Raw genomic sequence first — 13,122 nt, forward strand, 5'->3', positions numbered from 1 at the left:
CCCCCTCCCATCCTGAAAATGGAGCCAGCTTCCAGCAGGGCCGAACAACTCCGCTCGCGGATCGCCAAGGCGGAAGCCGAGCTGAGGGAGCTCCGATCCCAGCTGAGCCGGGTTGAGGCGCAAGAAAAAGAAGAAGAGGCTTCCGGGCTAGACTCTCCGTGGAAATGGCCTCTCCAGCCGCACGAGTACGAGCGCTATGCCCGCCAGCTCATCCTTCCCCATGTCGGCGTCGCCGGACAGGTCCGACTGAAGTCGGCTGCCGTCCTAGTCATCGGTGCCGGCGGGTTGGGATGCCCTGCGGCCGCGTACTTGGCCGGCGCAGGTGTGGGTGTCCTCGGTCTTGTCGACGGTGATGTGGTCGAGGCCTCCAATCTGCATCGGCAGATCGCTCACAGCCATACCAAGATTGGCATGAAGAAGGTCGATAGCTTGGCCGACTACTGTACCAACCTCAACCCCCACACGAGCTGTGTCCGGCATGCCACACATCTCACGCCCGAGAACGCCGCCGACATCGTGTCAAAGTATGACGTTGTGCTGGACTGCACCGACCACCCAACCTCCCGCTATCTCATCTCGGATGCCTGCGTCCTGCTGCAAAAGCCGCTGGTTTCGGCCTCTGCGCTCCGGACCGACGGACAGTTGATCGTTCTGAACAACCCACCCGCGCCATCGGGGACCAAGGACGGCGGGCCCTGTTATCGCTGTGTCTTCCCCAGGCCGCCGCCCCCTGACAGCGTCCAGAGCTGTGGCGAGGGCGGCATTCTAGGGCCCGTGGTTGGCGTCATGGGCGTGCTGCAAGCTCTGGAAGCCCTCAAGCTCGTGGCCGCCGGCCCGCCTTCCTCGCCCGAGGTGCCTGCCCCCAGCCTGTTGCTCTTCTCGACTGCCGGCGCATCGACTTTCCGATCGATGCGGATGCGGGGGCCGACGGCCGGATTGCTTCGCCTGCGGCACGTCTTCGAGCTTGACCCTTGGCGCACTCCAGTCCGGCATGGTCGATTATGTTCTTTTCTGTGGTCTCCGATCCCCCGTTCGGATCCTGGCCCCGGATGAGCGCATTACCGCCACGGCTTACAACAACATGCTAACCGACAAACCTGGGTTGGCGCATGTCCTACTGGATGTGAGAGACCGCGAGCACTACACAATAGCCAGCATCCCAGGCGCCGTGAACGTCCCGTTCTCCACGTTACAGAGAACAGACACGGGTGGAAAGGATGGGGCCCGGCCAGACTGGCTACCCGAATCATTACCAGCGGATGCCCCCATCTATGTCGTGTGCCGCGTTGGAAACGACTCGCAACTGGCGGCTCGCAAGTTCAAGGAGATGCGACTGGGCTCGGACCGTCGATTCATCGGCGACATACGAGGAGGCATGGAGGCGTGGAAACAAGAAGTAGACCGGACAATCCCATTCATATAGCCAGGGTGCATTGCATACCATAAGTTGAAAAGGAGATGACAGGGTTTTATTTTGGACCGAGTACATAGCAAACCTGAGTGGTAATAGTACATGGAGTGGAAGGCCCCTTGGGCAACTTCCGGGGTGACATAGCTACAAGCCGAACGGGATACTCCATCCCCGATCCCCTCTCTGATTCCATGGTAAGTCGCAGGTTTTAGACAAAGCTTGTGCGCTTCTTGTTGAAGGCCCTCTGGTCCTTCATCCACTGGCGATAGCCCGCCACACTAGAGATCTTCTCCCCGTAATAATCAGGGACTGGGGGCAGAGAGCATGGTCAGTACGTACAACAAGTAGGATGGCCCAAGAAAAATGGGCTCGGCTCACCTGGGTTCCCAACGGAGCTGACACTGGGGTCGACACGGTTCTTCTTGATTCTGGCGAAGAACTCGGCTTCCTTGACGGCCATTGGTTGCTTGATGCCGCGCTTGAGGGTATAGAAGATGGCGGAGCCCAGACTGGGACCCGCCAGCCAGCCAAGGGCGGAGGCGCCCATGGTCATCAGACCAAGGGCGATGAAAGGGTCGACGGGGAGGCCATTCATCCAGTCCATCTCTAGGTTGACCAAGGCCAGGCTGGCTATGCTTCCGCCCACAAACATGGTGACCAAGCTGCAGGCCAGCTGGTAGCGCCTCCGGGTCTTGCGCAGCTTGAAGAAGGTGTCCCAGTTGAGGTCGCGTGCGGAAGCGGCAGGGCCGGCAGGGCCAGCAGGGCCCCCGGTGGCGGCAGTGGAGGCGGTGCGGCGGGCGAGGAAGTGGCATTGAAGGCTTCTGGGTATACATGTGCCGGGGCGCATCTGTCTGGGCAGGGTAGCGGCGGCGGGGGTGGTGGTGAAGTGGCGCGGTGGGAAGCAAGACGGCGTGGCCAGCGGTGCCGCTTTGGTGACGCCCGAGGCGGCGGGCAGCTGGAGACTCCGGCGACCCAATGCGCCGAGGCGCATGATGTGAGCGCTGGTGGCCAGCATCTTTGTGTGCGGTCTCTGTCGAAGTGGTAAGACAATCGCTCAGTCGCTCAGTCGCTCAGTCGCTCGGGGGAAGACCAAGGATGATGTGATTGGCCGCAGTGGACGGTGGGTAGACGAGATGGTGAATCGTGGAGTCGGATGTTGGATGGCGGCGGGCGGGATGTGAAGGTGAAGGAAGACGATGGTGAAAAAGGTCCAAGCTCCAGGCCGTTTTTGGAGAGCTCTTGACGACCTTCCACAGAAGATACAGAAGGTACCCCCGAAAGGTACCTCGGAAAGTCGAGGCACACAGTGCATTGTAGCACATGCAATAGCGCAATAGCGCAATAGCGCAATAGCGGGTGCTGGTGGGTTCTGCAGGGGGTGGCAGCGGGGCAATCGGCGCAAGCGCTATGGATGTATATGTAGGCACTTTCTGTCCCCGGACGCGACAAACCGCGACGACGCGAAACAAAGAAAGAAAGAAGGAAATGTCCAACTCGGCGGCTTCTGGGCAATGGCACTTTCACCTCGCAATGGCCTGACGTCGCGCCCACGCACGAAGCCCGGCTTGGCCAAGATCGAAATCCCTTTGTCGTCCAAGCCTCGATCCTATCGCCGAGGTGATGGCCCGCCCATGGCCCCTCTGTCGCTTGCCCTCAAGAACGACTCCACCACCTTCATCACCGACAAGTTTGTGCGTTCTCTCGACCATCACCCCGCGAAACTGCAGATGCACTATCTGGTCAGGTGGACGGATCTACCCGCCGCTGCTCTGGCCGTCCCTGCCACCGAGATCCTCGACTACGTCTCCTCTCGCGTGCTGGAGGACTATGAGTATCAACTTTCTCTGGAAGACGACCAGCTAGCCGAAGAAGAGCTCGAGAAGAGCCGGCGAGACCAGGAGCACGCCCGAGCCAAGCCTGCAGTCCCGCAAAAGCCGGCAAAACCGCAGACCAAGCCGGTAGGTCTGACCAAGAAACGCGGGCGCCCGAGGCGAACCAACTTTCAGCCGAGCCCTTCTCTGCTCTCCCACGGCCCTGCAGACCCAGCCCAAGTCCCGCCGCCACCGCTTGCGACAACCCCCAGGAAAGGGGACAAGCCGTCCTTATCAACGCCCCAGAAGACATTTGCCCCTGGCGTCTATGCGGATGACCTCGCCGAGGATTTCACCTTGGGCGTTGACAATGAAGACGAGGAAGAAGGAGACCTCGACGACGCGCTCACGCAACAACTCAGCCGGAACAACGAGTACAATCCCAGCGCAGACGGTACCCCGGCGCCTTCCACTGGCTTTACCCCGGCGGGGAGGGCGGTCGGGCTGTGGGACGCGCAGAAACGTCCAAGGAGCCCCGAAACCGAAAGCACCATGACGCCAGCGTCTGTCACCAACCGGAAGAAAAGGCGCAAGTTGTCCAAACCCGAGCCGCACTCTGAGCCGGCGTGGGAGGTCAAGCGACTTGAAGGGCACATGATACAAGAGATGGACGGACAGCACGTGCGATTCTTCAAGGTACGGTGGGAGGGCGACTGGCCACCAGGCGAGAACCCATCCTGGGAACCACAGGAAAACCTCCCGCATGCGCTGGTAAAGAAGTACCTTAGGAAGAAAGCAAAAGAAGGGGGTGCCGAGATGGACCTGATATCTCCACTGCCCATACCCCCACGGCCACCCAGAAAGTACTCGAGTGTCGCCGAGGCATTTGAGGGGAGATCGAAGAAGCACAACAGCATGTCGCTGCTGGTGCTGTAGAGAGTGACCATGACGACGAGCGGCTGCTAGTCGAAGAAGACGACCTCGGTTTCTAGAAAACCGTAGCCACTGCTGCTTGCTAAAGTGTGAAGCCGGGCACGGGTGGCTGTTCGGGCACCCACCCACACAGGTAGTCGGTGGTAAAAAATCGAAAGAATCAACCACAGTCCAGTCCAAGTACATGCTGGTCAGTGGCATTCACCGAACAGGAATGAATCACTGATGGTGTTGTAGTCACTTGTCAGCCATGTCCATGTATGCGTGCGATATATCGTCGAGGGGTGGTTTATCAAGTTCATTGATCTATGAAGTCTATCGAACCCATTCGTCTTCTCCGGCTCTCGAGACTCAAAAGAACGCCGGCATTGCGCCTCTCCCCTTGCCCTCGATAGGCATCTAGATCGGCTCAAGGCCAGGAGATTGGTGGTTTTCCATATAAGTACACTATGATGCGATAGAGCCACGCGCGTTAGTTGGGTGCCTTAAGATCCTTGCGGGTTCTACCCACCCAGTAACGAACGTTGGCTTTCCATTCCTTCGGGTCTCGCAAATACGCCGTGAACCCCCGCATCTCCAGATACTCCTCGTCGGTAAACCAATTGGACTGGTCCTCGTGGATTTGATCCGCGACGCTTCGTGCCGGTGGGACCTGCTGTAGGTGCTTGCTTTCGGTTGAGTCTTCGCTCGCGTGACCAGGGGCATGGCCGGCGACAGGAGGTGACTGGAACTCGCTAGTGTCGTCGATACGATGCTCATTGTTCTGACACAGACCAGGATATGCCGTTTGGATGTTCCAGTCGTGGTTGTCTACAACGTCCATGAGACAAATGCCCTCGTCTGCCATGGCGCTGGACTCATTCAAGGTCGCGACTGGCTCGGCACAGGGATCAGCAGCGAACTCGACCACATTGCAGAGGGTCGGGAATAGCGTGCCGCCATTCTTGGCAAGTCGATGAGCCTTGGTGGCGAAGTCCAGGTCCTTAAAACGCAAAACCAACTTGTTCTCCTCCAAATAGAGCACGACATCTTCCAAGGCATCTTGGACGCGTGAGAACCAGCGCCGCAACCGAATGAAATAGGTTCCCAGCTCCTCCACGGGAGCACCTTTGATCTCAACACATCTCGTGGATCCCTGTTCCAATGAGTTCATTGTTGCTGATGCCATCGGATATGAAGGCGTATTGGCGAGGACAACTGCGCACTTTCGGCCATGGACAGTGATATCGTGAGCTTTTGCATAGTCGCTGTAGATGTGGGCGTGACGCCAGTTGGCGAACTGCACCATGGCTGTCCAGCTGTCGCTGATGCCGTGGAGCTGAACAATGGTCGCCCGCAGAATCTTTCCGCCGCGCACCACGGCAAGCACATCACGTAGGTTTGTGTCGGTTCTCAGTTCTGATATGATTACCGTTCGACACTCGTAATCCGATCTCTCTTGCTCAGGCCGCAAGGGCAATTCCAGGTGTGGGCAATACCGAATCCCATATCGAAAGACCGGGGGAGTTGTCCGTTCTGTCGAGAATAAGTACGAATGGCATGCTGCCGCTGATACTCGGTATCGTAGAGCCGGTCAATAATGTCCTCGTTCGGCAACATAATCTCAGGGGTTTGGTGGCGTGCTTCGAGCCGGCCGGTGTGAGGGGCATTGCCAGCAGGTGCCTCGGGCAGCGGCGTAGCAGAACCACCAGCCGGGACGACTACCATGGGCCTCTCCGCACCGGTATGGGATCCGGGTCCACCGCTTGGCACTCTCTTGAAGGAAACACGAAGCTCCTCGAGCTTCTCCGGGTCGTGCCAGACTGTCGAGCCACTAGTAGGTCTTCGTTCTTCCGCGGGCGAGTCGCCAGGAGCGGCCTGGGTAATTTCCAGCTTCGCCCCAGTCGAACTATCTTCGAACAGAATGAGGTCACTGCCATCGTAGCCGATGATTGCAGTGGCGCCGACTGTCCCCGCTTGCGACTGACCATGAGGGTGATCAGATGCCTCGCGGGCATGCAGGGACGTGAAGTCATCTAGCAGGTTGTGATCAAGACTCGTGACAGAACCGGAATCTTCGGACCCGTAGCCGGCAGGTGTGGGTGTATTGGCCCGGCCAAGGGTGACATGGAGGGCACACTTGTCGAACTGATCTACAAGTCGCTCTTCGAGTTTCCACAGCCGATGCTGAGCATCGCGAAAACGTCGAATGGCAACGACGACCTCGCCATGTCCGGTTGGGCAGGATCGGTTGACCTGCACCAGTTCGTGTAGGTTTTGTTGCCGACAACGGTGTATAGCGTGGAATTGTGATGCTGCTATTCCCGAAATAGCGGCGACGAGTCTGTCTCGAGTCGCGGACGGGAGAACATCAGATTCGGCTTGGACGAGCTGGAACAAGTTTTCCAGATGCGTCACTCCCTCTTGATCGCCATGAGAGAAATAATTGATGGTCTCATGCTGCTCCGCCTCGTGCTGGGAGCCAGGTGCATCCGATTGGCGGTGATTGTCATCAGCCATGATGTATGCGGTGACAAGCCAACGTCACCCAGGCACGTGGTGAAGTGACTTGGCAAGAGGGTTGAGGTAAACGGCACTCGGTGCTGAGGTAGGGCAAATAAAAAGAGCAACCTGCCTACCTGTAGTTGTGACCTTTCCGAGCTGTGTGGAAGGAACAACCATTCAATGTACGAGGAACCGATGAAGCAAGAGAGGAATCGATGGGTTGAGTGGTCGGAGCCGTGTTGTTATTCCTGGCGCCAAGTCAAGGTTTGGTCAAGAAAGCGTCCTACCTGTACGAGAAGAAGAAGAAAGTGGACTATCGCCAACTTGGTCGGCGCACACATACGACGAAGTACAGGTGGATGTCAAGTACACCGTACACCCACACGCGCATGGGAAGCCCCGCTGCTACCTAAGCATTGCCGCAGCATCCCATTATAGCTTGCATAATACGATGCGATGCTGGAGATCTGCCGATCAGTAGGCTATTTACCACCATAGCATTGTGTCTTCTCTTTATCCGGCCACGGAGACTCGTGTCCGGGAAAAGGAACCACGCATGTAACCCAAAGCTTGTCTGGTTCTGGACCGGGCCACGATGGGACGCGACGACAACGTAACATGGCTGGGTTCTTCGGTAGAAGGGCCACGCTGCACTCCAGCCAGTCATCGATCCATCTCGTGCTGGTATATTGGCCAGGCAATTACCTAGGCTACCGGGCTTCATCCGAAGATGGAAGCACACTGGACGGACTGCCGCGGCCGCAATAGGGCGTCGAGGATATCAGTGCTGGCCTTTCCGGGTTTTGTGTGTAGTCGTTCCACGTGTGCTGTAGACGTCGAGCCTTCCCCGAACAACTGGGCAGATAATAAATAACCCACGTTTAGCCATGCCGTCCCCCGGCTGGATCCCAGCTGTCCTGGCCAGCTGCCTGGTCGCAGTCGTGGTTTGCTATCCGCTGACGACCGACTCGAACTGCACCTGCTACCAAACCAACGAGACGGCGAGCCAGTTCCTCACCCACCACAAGTTCTTCGACTTCCGCAGCCTCCCGCAGTATGTCAACGTCCCCAAGGCCATCGAAGATCCTGCCTTGAGCGCGGGCGCCGACGTGACCAGCAGCTACTTCTCGACTGCCGACTGGCAGAGCTGGTGGCAGATTCAATCATGGAACAACAGTGACACCCTGCAGCGAGGCAACCAGACCAACGCGACCATCTCGGACGCCACCGTCTTCATGGTGAACTCGCCGAGCAACATCTACTTCGAGAGGAACACCGACGCCCGCCCTGCGTCCCAGACCTACCTGACCATGCGGACCGCCCGTCATACAACCTTCCAATCCGCCGCCGAGTTCGAGTCGGTGGCGCTGGACTACCGATACCTCAGCGTCCGCATGAAGGCCAGGACCAAGGGCCCCCGGGTGCCATCACCGCCATGTTCACCTACCGCGCCGCCCAGGACATGAACAAGGTCCAGGAAGCCGATCTCGAGGTCCGGACCGCCGATCCCCGGTCCTCGATCCAATACACCAACCAACCGTCGTGGAACGACAACGGGGACGTGCCGGGATCGACGCAGAACATCTCGGACCCGCGCCACGTGGACTGGGGGAGCTGGCAGGTCCACCGAATGGACTGGACTCCAAAGGCAAGCAACTGGTTTGTCAACGGTAAACTAGTACGATCCCTCCCCCTTCCCCTGTATCCCATCGCCTGCTCCGTGTGTCCAAGATCGCAGATAAGAGCAAAGCTTGTTTACACCTTCAATGCCCATAGTTGTCGACTATATCCTTCCAGGTTCCCCGAGATGGCAGCCAGGTCATCTTCAACTCGTGGAGCAATGGCGGCACCTGGAGTGGCAATAGTGAGTATTGCCCTTGTAACCATCCAATCCCAGCACCACCGAAGCGGTCCTCGCCAGCTCACGCCCATATTAACCGCGTATATACTCCCAGTGAGCCTCTTCACCGAAGCATACCTTCAAGTCCAGTGGATCGATATAGTGTACAACAATACGATCAAGGCTTCGCCTGGCCAACCATTGCCGGGCTGGCCATTTCCGGGCCAGCCGTCCACCTCTTGCAAGAACGTATGCAGTATTGACGAGACCTCGGTTATTGGTACACCCGTCTTGATAACCACACCAGGTAAGTGAGAACGCTACCCGAGCAGCTATACTCAACAACTCGAGTCGTTTTATAGACGTGGCTGATACGAGTTTGGTGGTTCAAATCCAGGGAACCCAGGCAATCCAGGCAATCCAGGGAGCCCCGGAGGATGTAGGTTATCATCGTCTATCCCCGTATCGGCTACGAAGCACGCACTAATACGAGATGCAGGTACGTCTGCGAAGTACGGGCAATGTGCCGGCAAGACTTGGAATGGGTGCACGAAATGTGCGGCTGGAACAACCTGTCGTTTCCAGAACGATTACTACTCACAGTGTCTCTGACACCCTCTTCTCCTTATGCGCAGAAGTACGGGAAACGGTCTACTATGTTTGCATGCCTTCACAATAACGGATTCGTCTATGGCAATTCCGACACGCGGGTAGAAGTGAGCGATCGGCAGATGGAGATGGTGATAGGGATAATGCAAGCACTCAAGTACCCGATTATCGACTAGCAGTATTCCTATATACATGATGTATCTACGTGCCATCAGAAACATAATACGTGTTTGCTCATACAACAATCTAACCCTAGGAACCTGGGATTCCGGCTAGGGGTGAGCTACTCTGCCCGAGCCGATGGAAGAAAACGAGGCAGTGGAGTTCCTCCGACCTTGTTTCACGTTGCTCATTTCGATATCGTCGCCTGGGTGAGATGGGCCAGGGCGACCTGGGCCGTGCTGGGCGGTGGTATGGGTGTAAGGGGGCGGTACGTCGTATGCCGGCGGCGGCTGAAAGGCGTGGTCGGGCGCAGCCTTACGATGGGTGCGCCAGCGTCTGTATTCAGATACCAGAGCCGAGAGAAGCCAGAGCAAGCACACGACGGCGGCGACAACGGAGTAGGCCGTGATGGCCGAGTCGGACGCGTTGGCGAGCTGCAGACCCAATCCGCCATTGACGATGCCCAAGACAATGGCGCCTCGACCGAGCCAAAGATGCAAGTGGGACCAGGCGGTCCGCCGGCCAGTTTTCTTCAGTCTGATGTGGTGTAGCCAGCCCAGGAGGGGCTGGAAGAAGAAGAACCCAAGTAGCACTAGACCGATGATAGGATGGCGGTTGGCCTGGGCCGGGATGAGCTGTGTGGGCATCGCTTGTTAGCTACCAGAGGACACCCCTACCCAAGGCTGGGAGTCGTCGTCCACTTACTATGCTCGTCCCATTCAGCGGGATACGTATAAGTTGCATCAGCTGGATCCCCAGTGCGGCGGCGGCGATATAGACGCCGTAAGCCAGGATTTGGAACACACCATGGATGATCCAGGCGAAGCGTCCCGGGATAACTCGCATCAGGATGGCCCCAATCGGGAACAATCCCACAAACGCGATGGCGGCTAGCACTCCATGGACCTGGCGGATGGACATGGCTTGATCAACGTCGAATCCGGCACCGTTTTGAAAGGAGCCAAAACCATTGCCGCCATCACCACCTTGTCCGGATCCCGAGTTCCCATTCCCACTCCCGCTGCTGCCGCTGCCGCTGCCATCACCCGAGCCTCCGAGCCAAGGGGGATTCCAACCGGAATCCCACGTCTGAGCCTGTGCCCCGGTCACTGCAGCTACACCGAGTAAGGTCAGATAAACTCGCAAAGGCGGCCGCCCATTTGCGTCTAGGTGGCACATACCAAGAGACACCGCACATAAGAGCGGCGATCGCACATGGTCCTTCATGTCGGGCATTTGTCTATTTGTTCAGATTGGCGGTTGGGAGCATGGCCTCAGCTCGAAAGCCGCATACAACGCGTATATAAATCATCCATAGTGATAGACATGTGCGATGACGACTGCGTAATGCCTCCCAACGGACTGCCATGGGGATGTGCGGCCAAGGGTACTCTAGCCTGAGACTTTCAGACTGAGGCAGTCCTCGGGACCGAGCACGAGGACTGATTGGTCTAGATATGCCTTGGAGAACCTTCCCACCACCGCCACATTGCCAGGAATGCCGACGACTGCTGTCATGAACACGTTCAAGCTGCAAACAGCAGAACTTTCCGTTGCACTTTATGTAGATCCCGGATAGTCCACCAAGAAGAATCTTCTTGCCCTAAAGACCACGGAAAAAGTCACCAGATGTTTATTGAAACTGCCGTCGGGTTGTTTGTCGGCTTTTTCATTAGCCATACCATTTCCCAGGGTGCAAATTGGTATATTTGCTGCCATGGTGTCTTCGCATCAACCGCGCCTGGATGTGCGCAGTCGGTCTATCATGAATGCCATGCCATTCCAACTTGGATGTAATAGTCTTTTCTCGCTCTGACGCCCCGTGGGGAAGAATAGCGACCTTAGTGGTCGACCCCCATGTAAATACATACCGCAATGTGATCCGGCCTCCCATGACATGCCAATCTACTCCTACGAGTCATCTTCGATGAACTCGATCATAACGGTGCCTTGTTTTAGACCCGCTTCCTCGATGGTCAGGTCAAGCTTGTCAACGAGGTCTCCGCCAGGCTGAGCCTTTAGCTCGAATGGCACACTATCCTTGCCCTCAAGCGGCTCTGCCTTCAACCATTCGTAGATGCGACGAACCGGGTCTGCGACGGCGAAACGCCGGATAACCCGGCCGCCAGGGTGCCTGAACTGGATACGCGTAACTGTGGCAGGGTTCGTTTCCGGCTCCGTATGTGGTGCAGTTGAGGAAATCTGTTGAAAAGGTGAATTCGACGGCGCCGAAGCCGCTGCTGCCGAAGTTTCCTCCGTTTCCGTGTCCTTGCCCTTCTCGCTTGCCGGCGGGGATTTGGTAAGCTGGTCGGGGTCCTGAACGCCTGCTCTTGACGACGAGCCGCTAGAGTCGAGGCTGTTTTGCATTGCCATTTGTAGCATCTCTTCCTCGGTCATACGGCCGATATCGACGGGCTTAGCCTTGGGCTTGGACACGCTAACGGGGTTCTTGCTGTTTGCTGCCAAGCTGTACCGATCCAGGAACTCGACAAGATCATTATAGAATTCGCCGGCCGGTGGAAATGGGAGACCTGACCACGTCTTGACCTGCTCGCCAGTTCGGGGATCGATGATGGAGACATAGGGATAACTGCTGGGGTCTTCATGGCCTGTACTAAGGTAGAAAGAGACGTAGGTTTGCGACTCGGCGCTGCCCTTCTCGTACTGCAGGAAAATGAAGTGTTCCTTTAGCAAAGATGTAATATTCTCATCTTTCCAATGGTCCCTGTTAAGCGCTTGGCAGTTGAAGTCGCTCATGTCTTGCATGTTGACCATGATCCATTTTTTCTCGTCTTTGCCAATATCTCTGGCCTCGTCCCATGAGTATCGCGAGATGATGTCGTAGGGAGGGCGGAAAAGATCAGCGAGTCGCTGGCTTCGCGAACTTGATGGCGCTGGACCACCGGGGCGGGATCCCATGGGCACGGGCGGTACACCGGCGCTTGTTGCGTTTGGCTCGTCCCAAACCGATTGGTTGAATGGATTTCCGGCGGGCCCTATCGAAGGTAAGTTAGTGTATTCTTGCGGGTTGGGGGGTGATTGAGTTGGGCTCGGCCTTACTGTTGTTTCGAGCCTGTTGCCTGCGGCGGAGCTGTTCAAGCACGGCGGACTCTCTGTCGTCGTCGTTCAGGCTCCAGGAAGGGTCCGGTGCAACGAGTGTCTCGGTGGTTCGGGCCATGGGAGCTCTGACGCCATCGACGGAAGACGGGTCTTGCGAGTACATGTCGTCCTGCAAACGTCTAGCCATAGCGGCGTCTTCGTCTTCTTGGGCCTGGCGGGCCAGGGCTGCTATGTTCTCATGCTCGTCACCGTCGTCGTCGTTGTCTGGAATGGTGATATGGTTGCGATGGTCTTGGGGCTGGCTCATCTCGACGTCGTCGTCGTCCGAGTCGATATGTATGACGCCATGGTCGTCTTGACGTCCCGCGGTAGCGCGGGGCTGAGCGGCCGGAGCTGGATGTGAAGAGGGGGCATTGTTTGCTTGTGTGGTAAAGCTCGAGGCGAGTTCTGGGTTCTCAAAGAAGAGCTGGATGGCTTGCATGGGATCGTTCCCCGAGATTTCGAGGTAGCCCCGGGCGACCTGCTCGCTGTCGGTACCGGTGATGGCTTGGAACTGTGCCACGTCTTCGTCCATGATGGTGACTGTCGATGCCGTGCTGGGTAGAGGCGCGGTAGAGGGGTGTGATGGAGGGGAAATCCACGACGGAAGGCTGACTGGGAAGCGGTGCCGCGAGGGCTGCCAGAGTGCTGGCTGGGGGTCTGATTGATGTGTGTAGTAAGTAAGTATGTAAGTAGGTTTGTAGATTTGTAGATTTGTAGGTTTGTAGGTCTGGTATGCGCTGCGTTGTGTTGGAGTAGTGGGCTGGCTTACC

The 13,122-nt window shown here is 57.3% G+C and overlaps 7 protein-coding genes across 7 annotated transcripts; 3 read left to right on the plus strand and 4 right to left on the minus strand.

Moving 5' to 3' along the window:
• Positions 1-18: 18 nt before the first annotated feature.
• PG998_000900 (molybdenum cofactor synthesis protein) lies at positions 19-1,423 on the plus strand (the record flags this gene model as incomplete). Its single annotated transcript, XM_066867718.1, has 2 exons — positions 19-954; positions 986-1,423. The coding sequence occupies 2 exons, from the start codon at positions 19-21 to the stop codon at positions 1,421-1,423; spliced, it is 1,374 nt and encodes a 457-aa protein (XP_066736133.1).
• A 196-nt stretch (positions 1,424-1,619) lies between these two features.
• PG998_000901 (presequence translocated-associated motor subunit PAM17- mitochondrial) lies at positions 1,620-2,426 on the minus strand (the record flags this gene model as incomplete). Its single annotated transcript, XM_066867719.1, has 2 exons — positions 1,620-1,720; positions 1,790-2,426. The coding sequence occupies 2 exons, from the start codon at positions 2,424-2,426 to the stop codon at positions 1,620-1,622; spliced, it is 738 nt and encodes a 245-aa protein (XP_066736134.1).
• A 496-nt stretch (positions 2,427-2,922) lies between these two features.
• PG998_000902 (uncharacterized protein) lies at positions 2,923-4,158 on the plus strand (the record flags this gene model as incomplete). Its single annotated transcript, XM_066867720.1, has 1 exon — positions 2,923-4,158. One exon carries the CDS (start codon positions 2,923-2,925, stop codon positions 4,156-4,158), a length of 1,236 nt encoding a protein of 411 aa, XP_066736135.1.
• Positions 4,159-4,627: 469 nt separating this feature from the next.
• On the minus strand, positions 4,628-6,654 carry PG998_000903 (uncharacterized protein; the record flags this gene model as incomplete). The annotated part of the gene is made up of 2 exons (XM_066867721.1): positions 4,628-5,553; positions 5,688-6,654. 2 exons carry the CDS (start codon positions 6,652-6,654, stop codon positions 4,628-4,630), a joined length of 1,893 nt encoding a protein of 630 aa, XP_066736136.1.
• An 872-nt stretch (positions 6,655-7,526) lies between these two features.
• PG998_000904 (concanavalin A-like lectin/glucanase) lies at positions 7,527-8,105 on the plus strand (the record flags this gene model as incomplete). The annotated part of the gene is made up of 1 exon (XM_066867722.1): positions 7,527-8,105. One exon carries the CDS (start codon positions 7,527-7,529, stop codon positions 8,103-8,105), a length of 579 nt encoding a protein of 192 aa, XP_066736137.1.
• A 1,255-nt stretch (positions 8,106-9,360) lies between these two features.
• On the minus strand, positions 9,361-10,477 carry PG998_000905 (cytochrome b561 and DOMON domain-containing protein; the record flags this gene model as incomplete). Its single annotated transcript, XM_066867723.1, has 3 exons — positions 9,361-9,885; positions 9,956-10,365; positions 10,432-10,477. The coding sequence occupies 3 exons, from the start codon at positions 10,475-10,477 to the stop codon at positions 9,361-9,363; spliced, it is 981 nt and encodes a 326-aa protein (XP_066736138.1).
• A 684-nt stretch (positions 10,478-11,161) lies between these two features.
• On the minus strand, positions 11,162-12,884 carry PG998_000906 (uncharacterized protein; the record flags this gene model as incomplete). Its single annotated transcript, XM_066867724.1, has 2 exons — positions 11,162-12,246; positions 12,311-12,884. 2 exons carry the CDS (start codon positions 12,882-12,884, stop codon positions 11,162-11,164), a joined length of 1,659 nt encoding a protein of 552 aa, XP_066736139.1.
• Positions 12,885-13,122: the final 238 nt, after the last annotated feature.

This window comes from Apiospora kogelbergensis (genome assembly GCF_038363985.1).
Source record: "Apiospora kogelbergensis strain CBS 113332 chromosome Unknown utg000001l_segment0_segment0, whole genome shotgun sequence".
NCBI classification, from domain to species: Eukaryota; Fungi; Ascomycota; class Sordariomycetes; order Amphisphaeriales; family Apiosporaceae; genus Apiospora; species Apiospora kogelbergensis.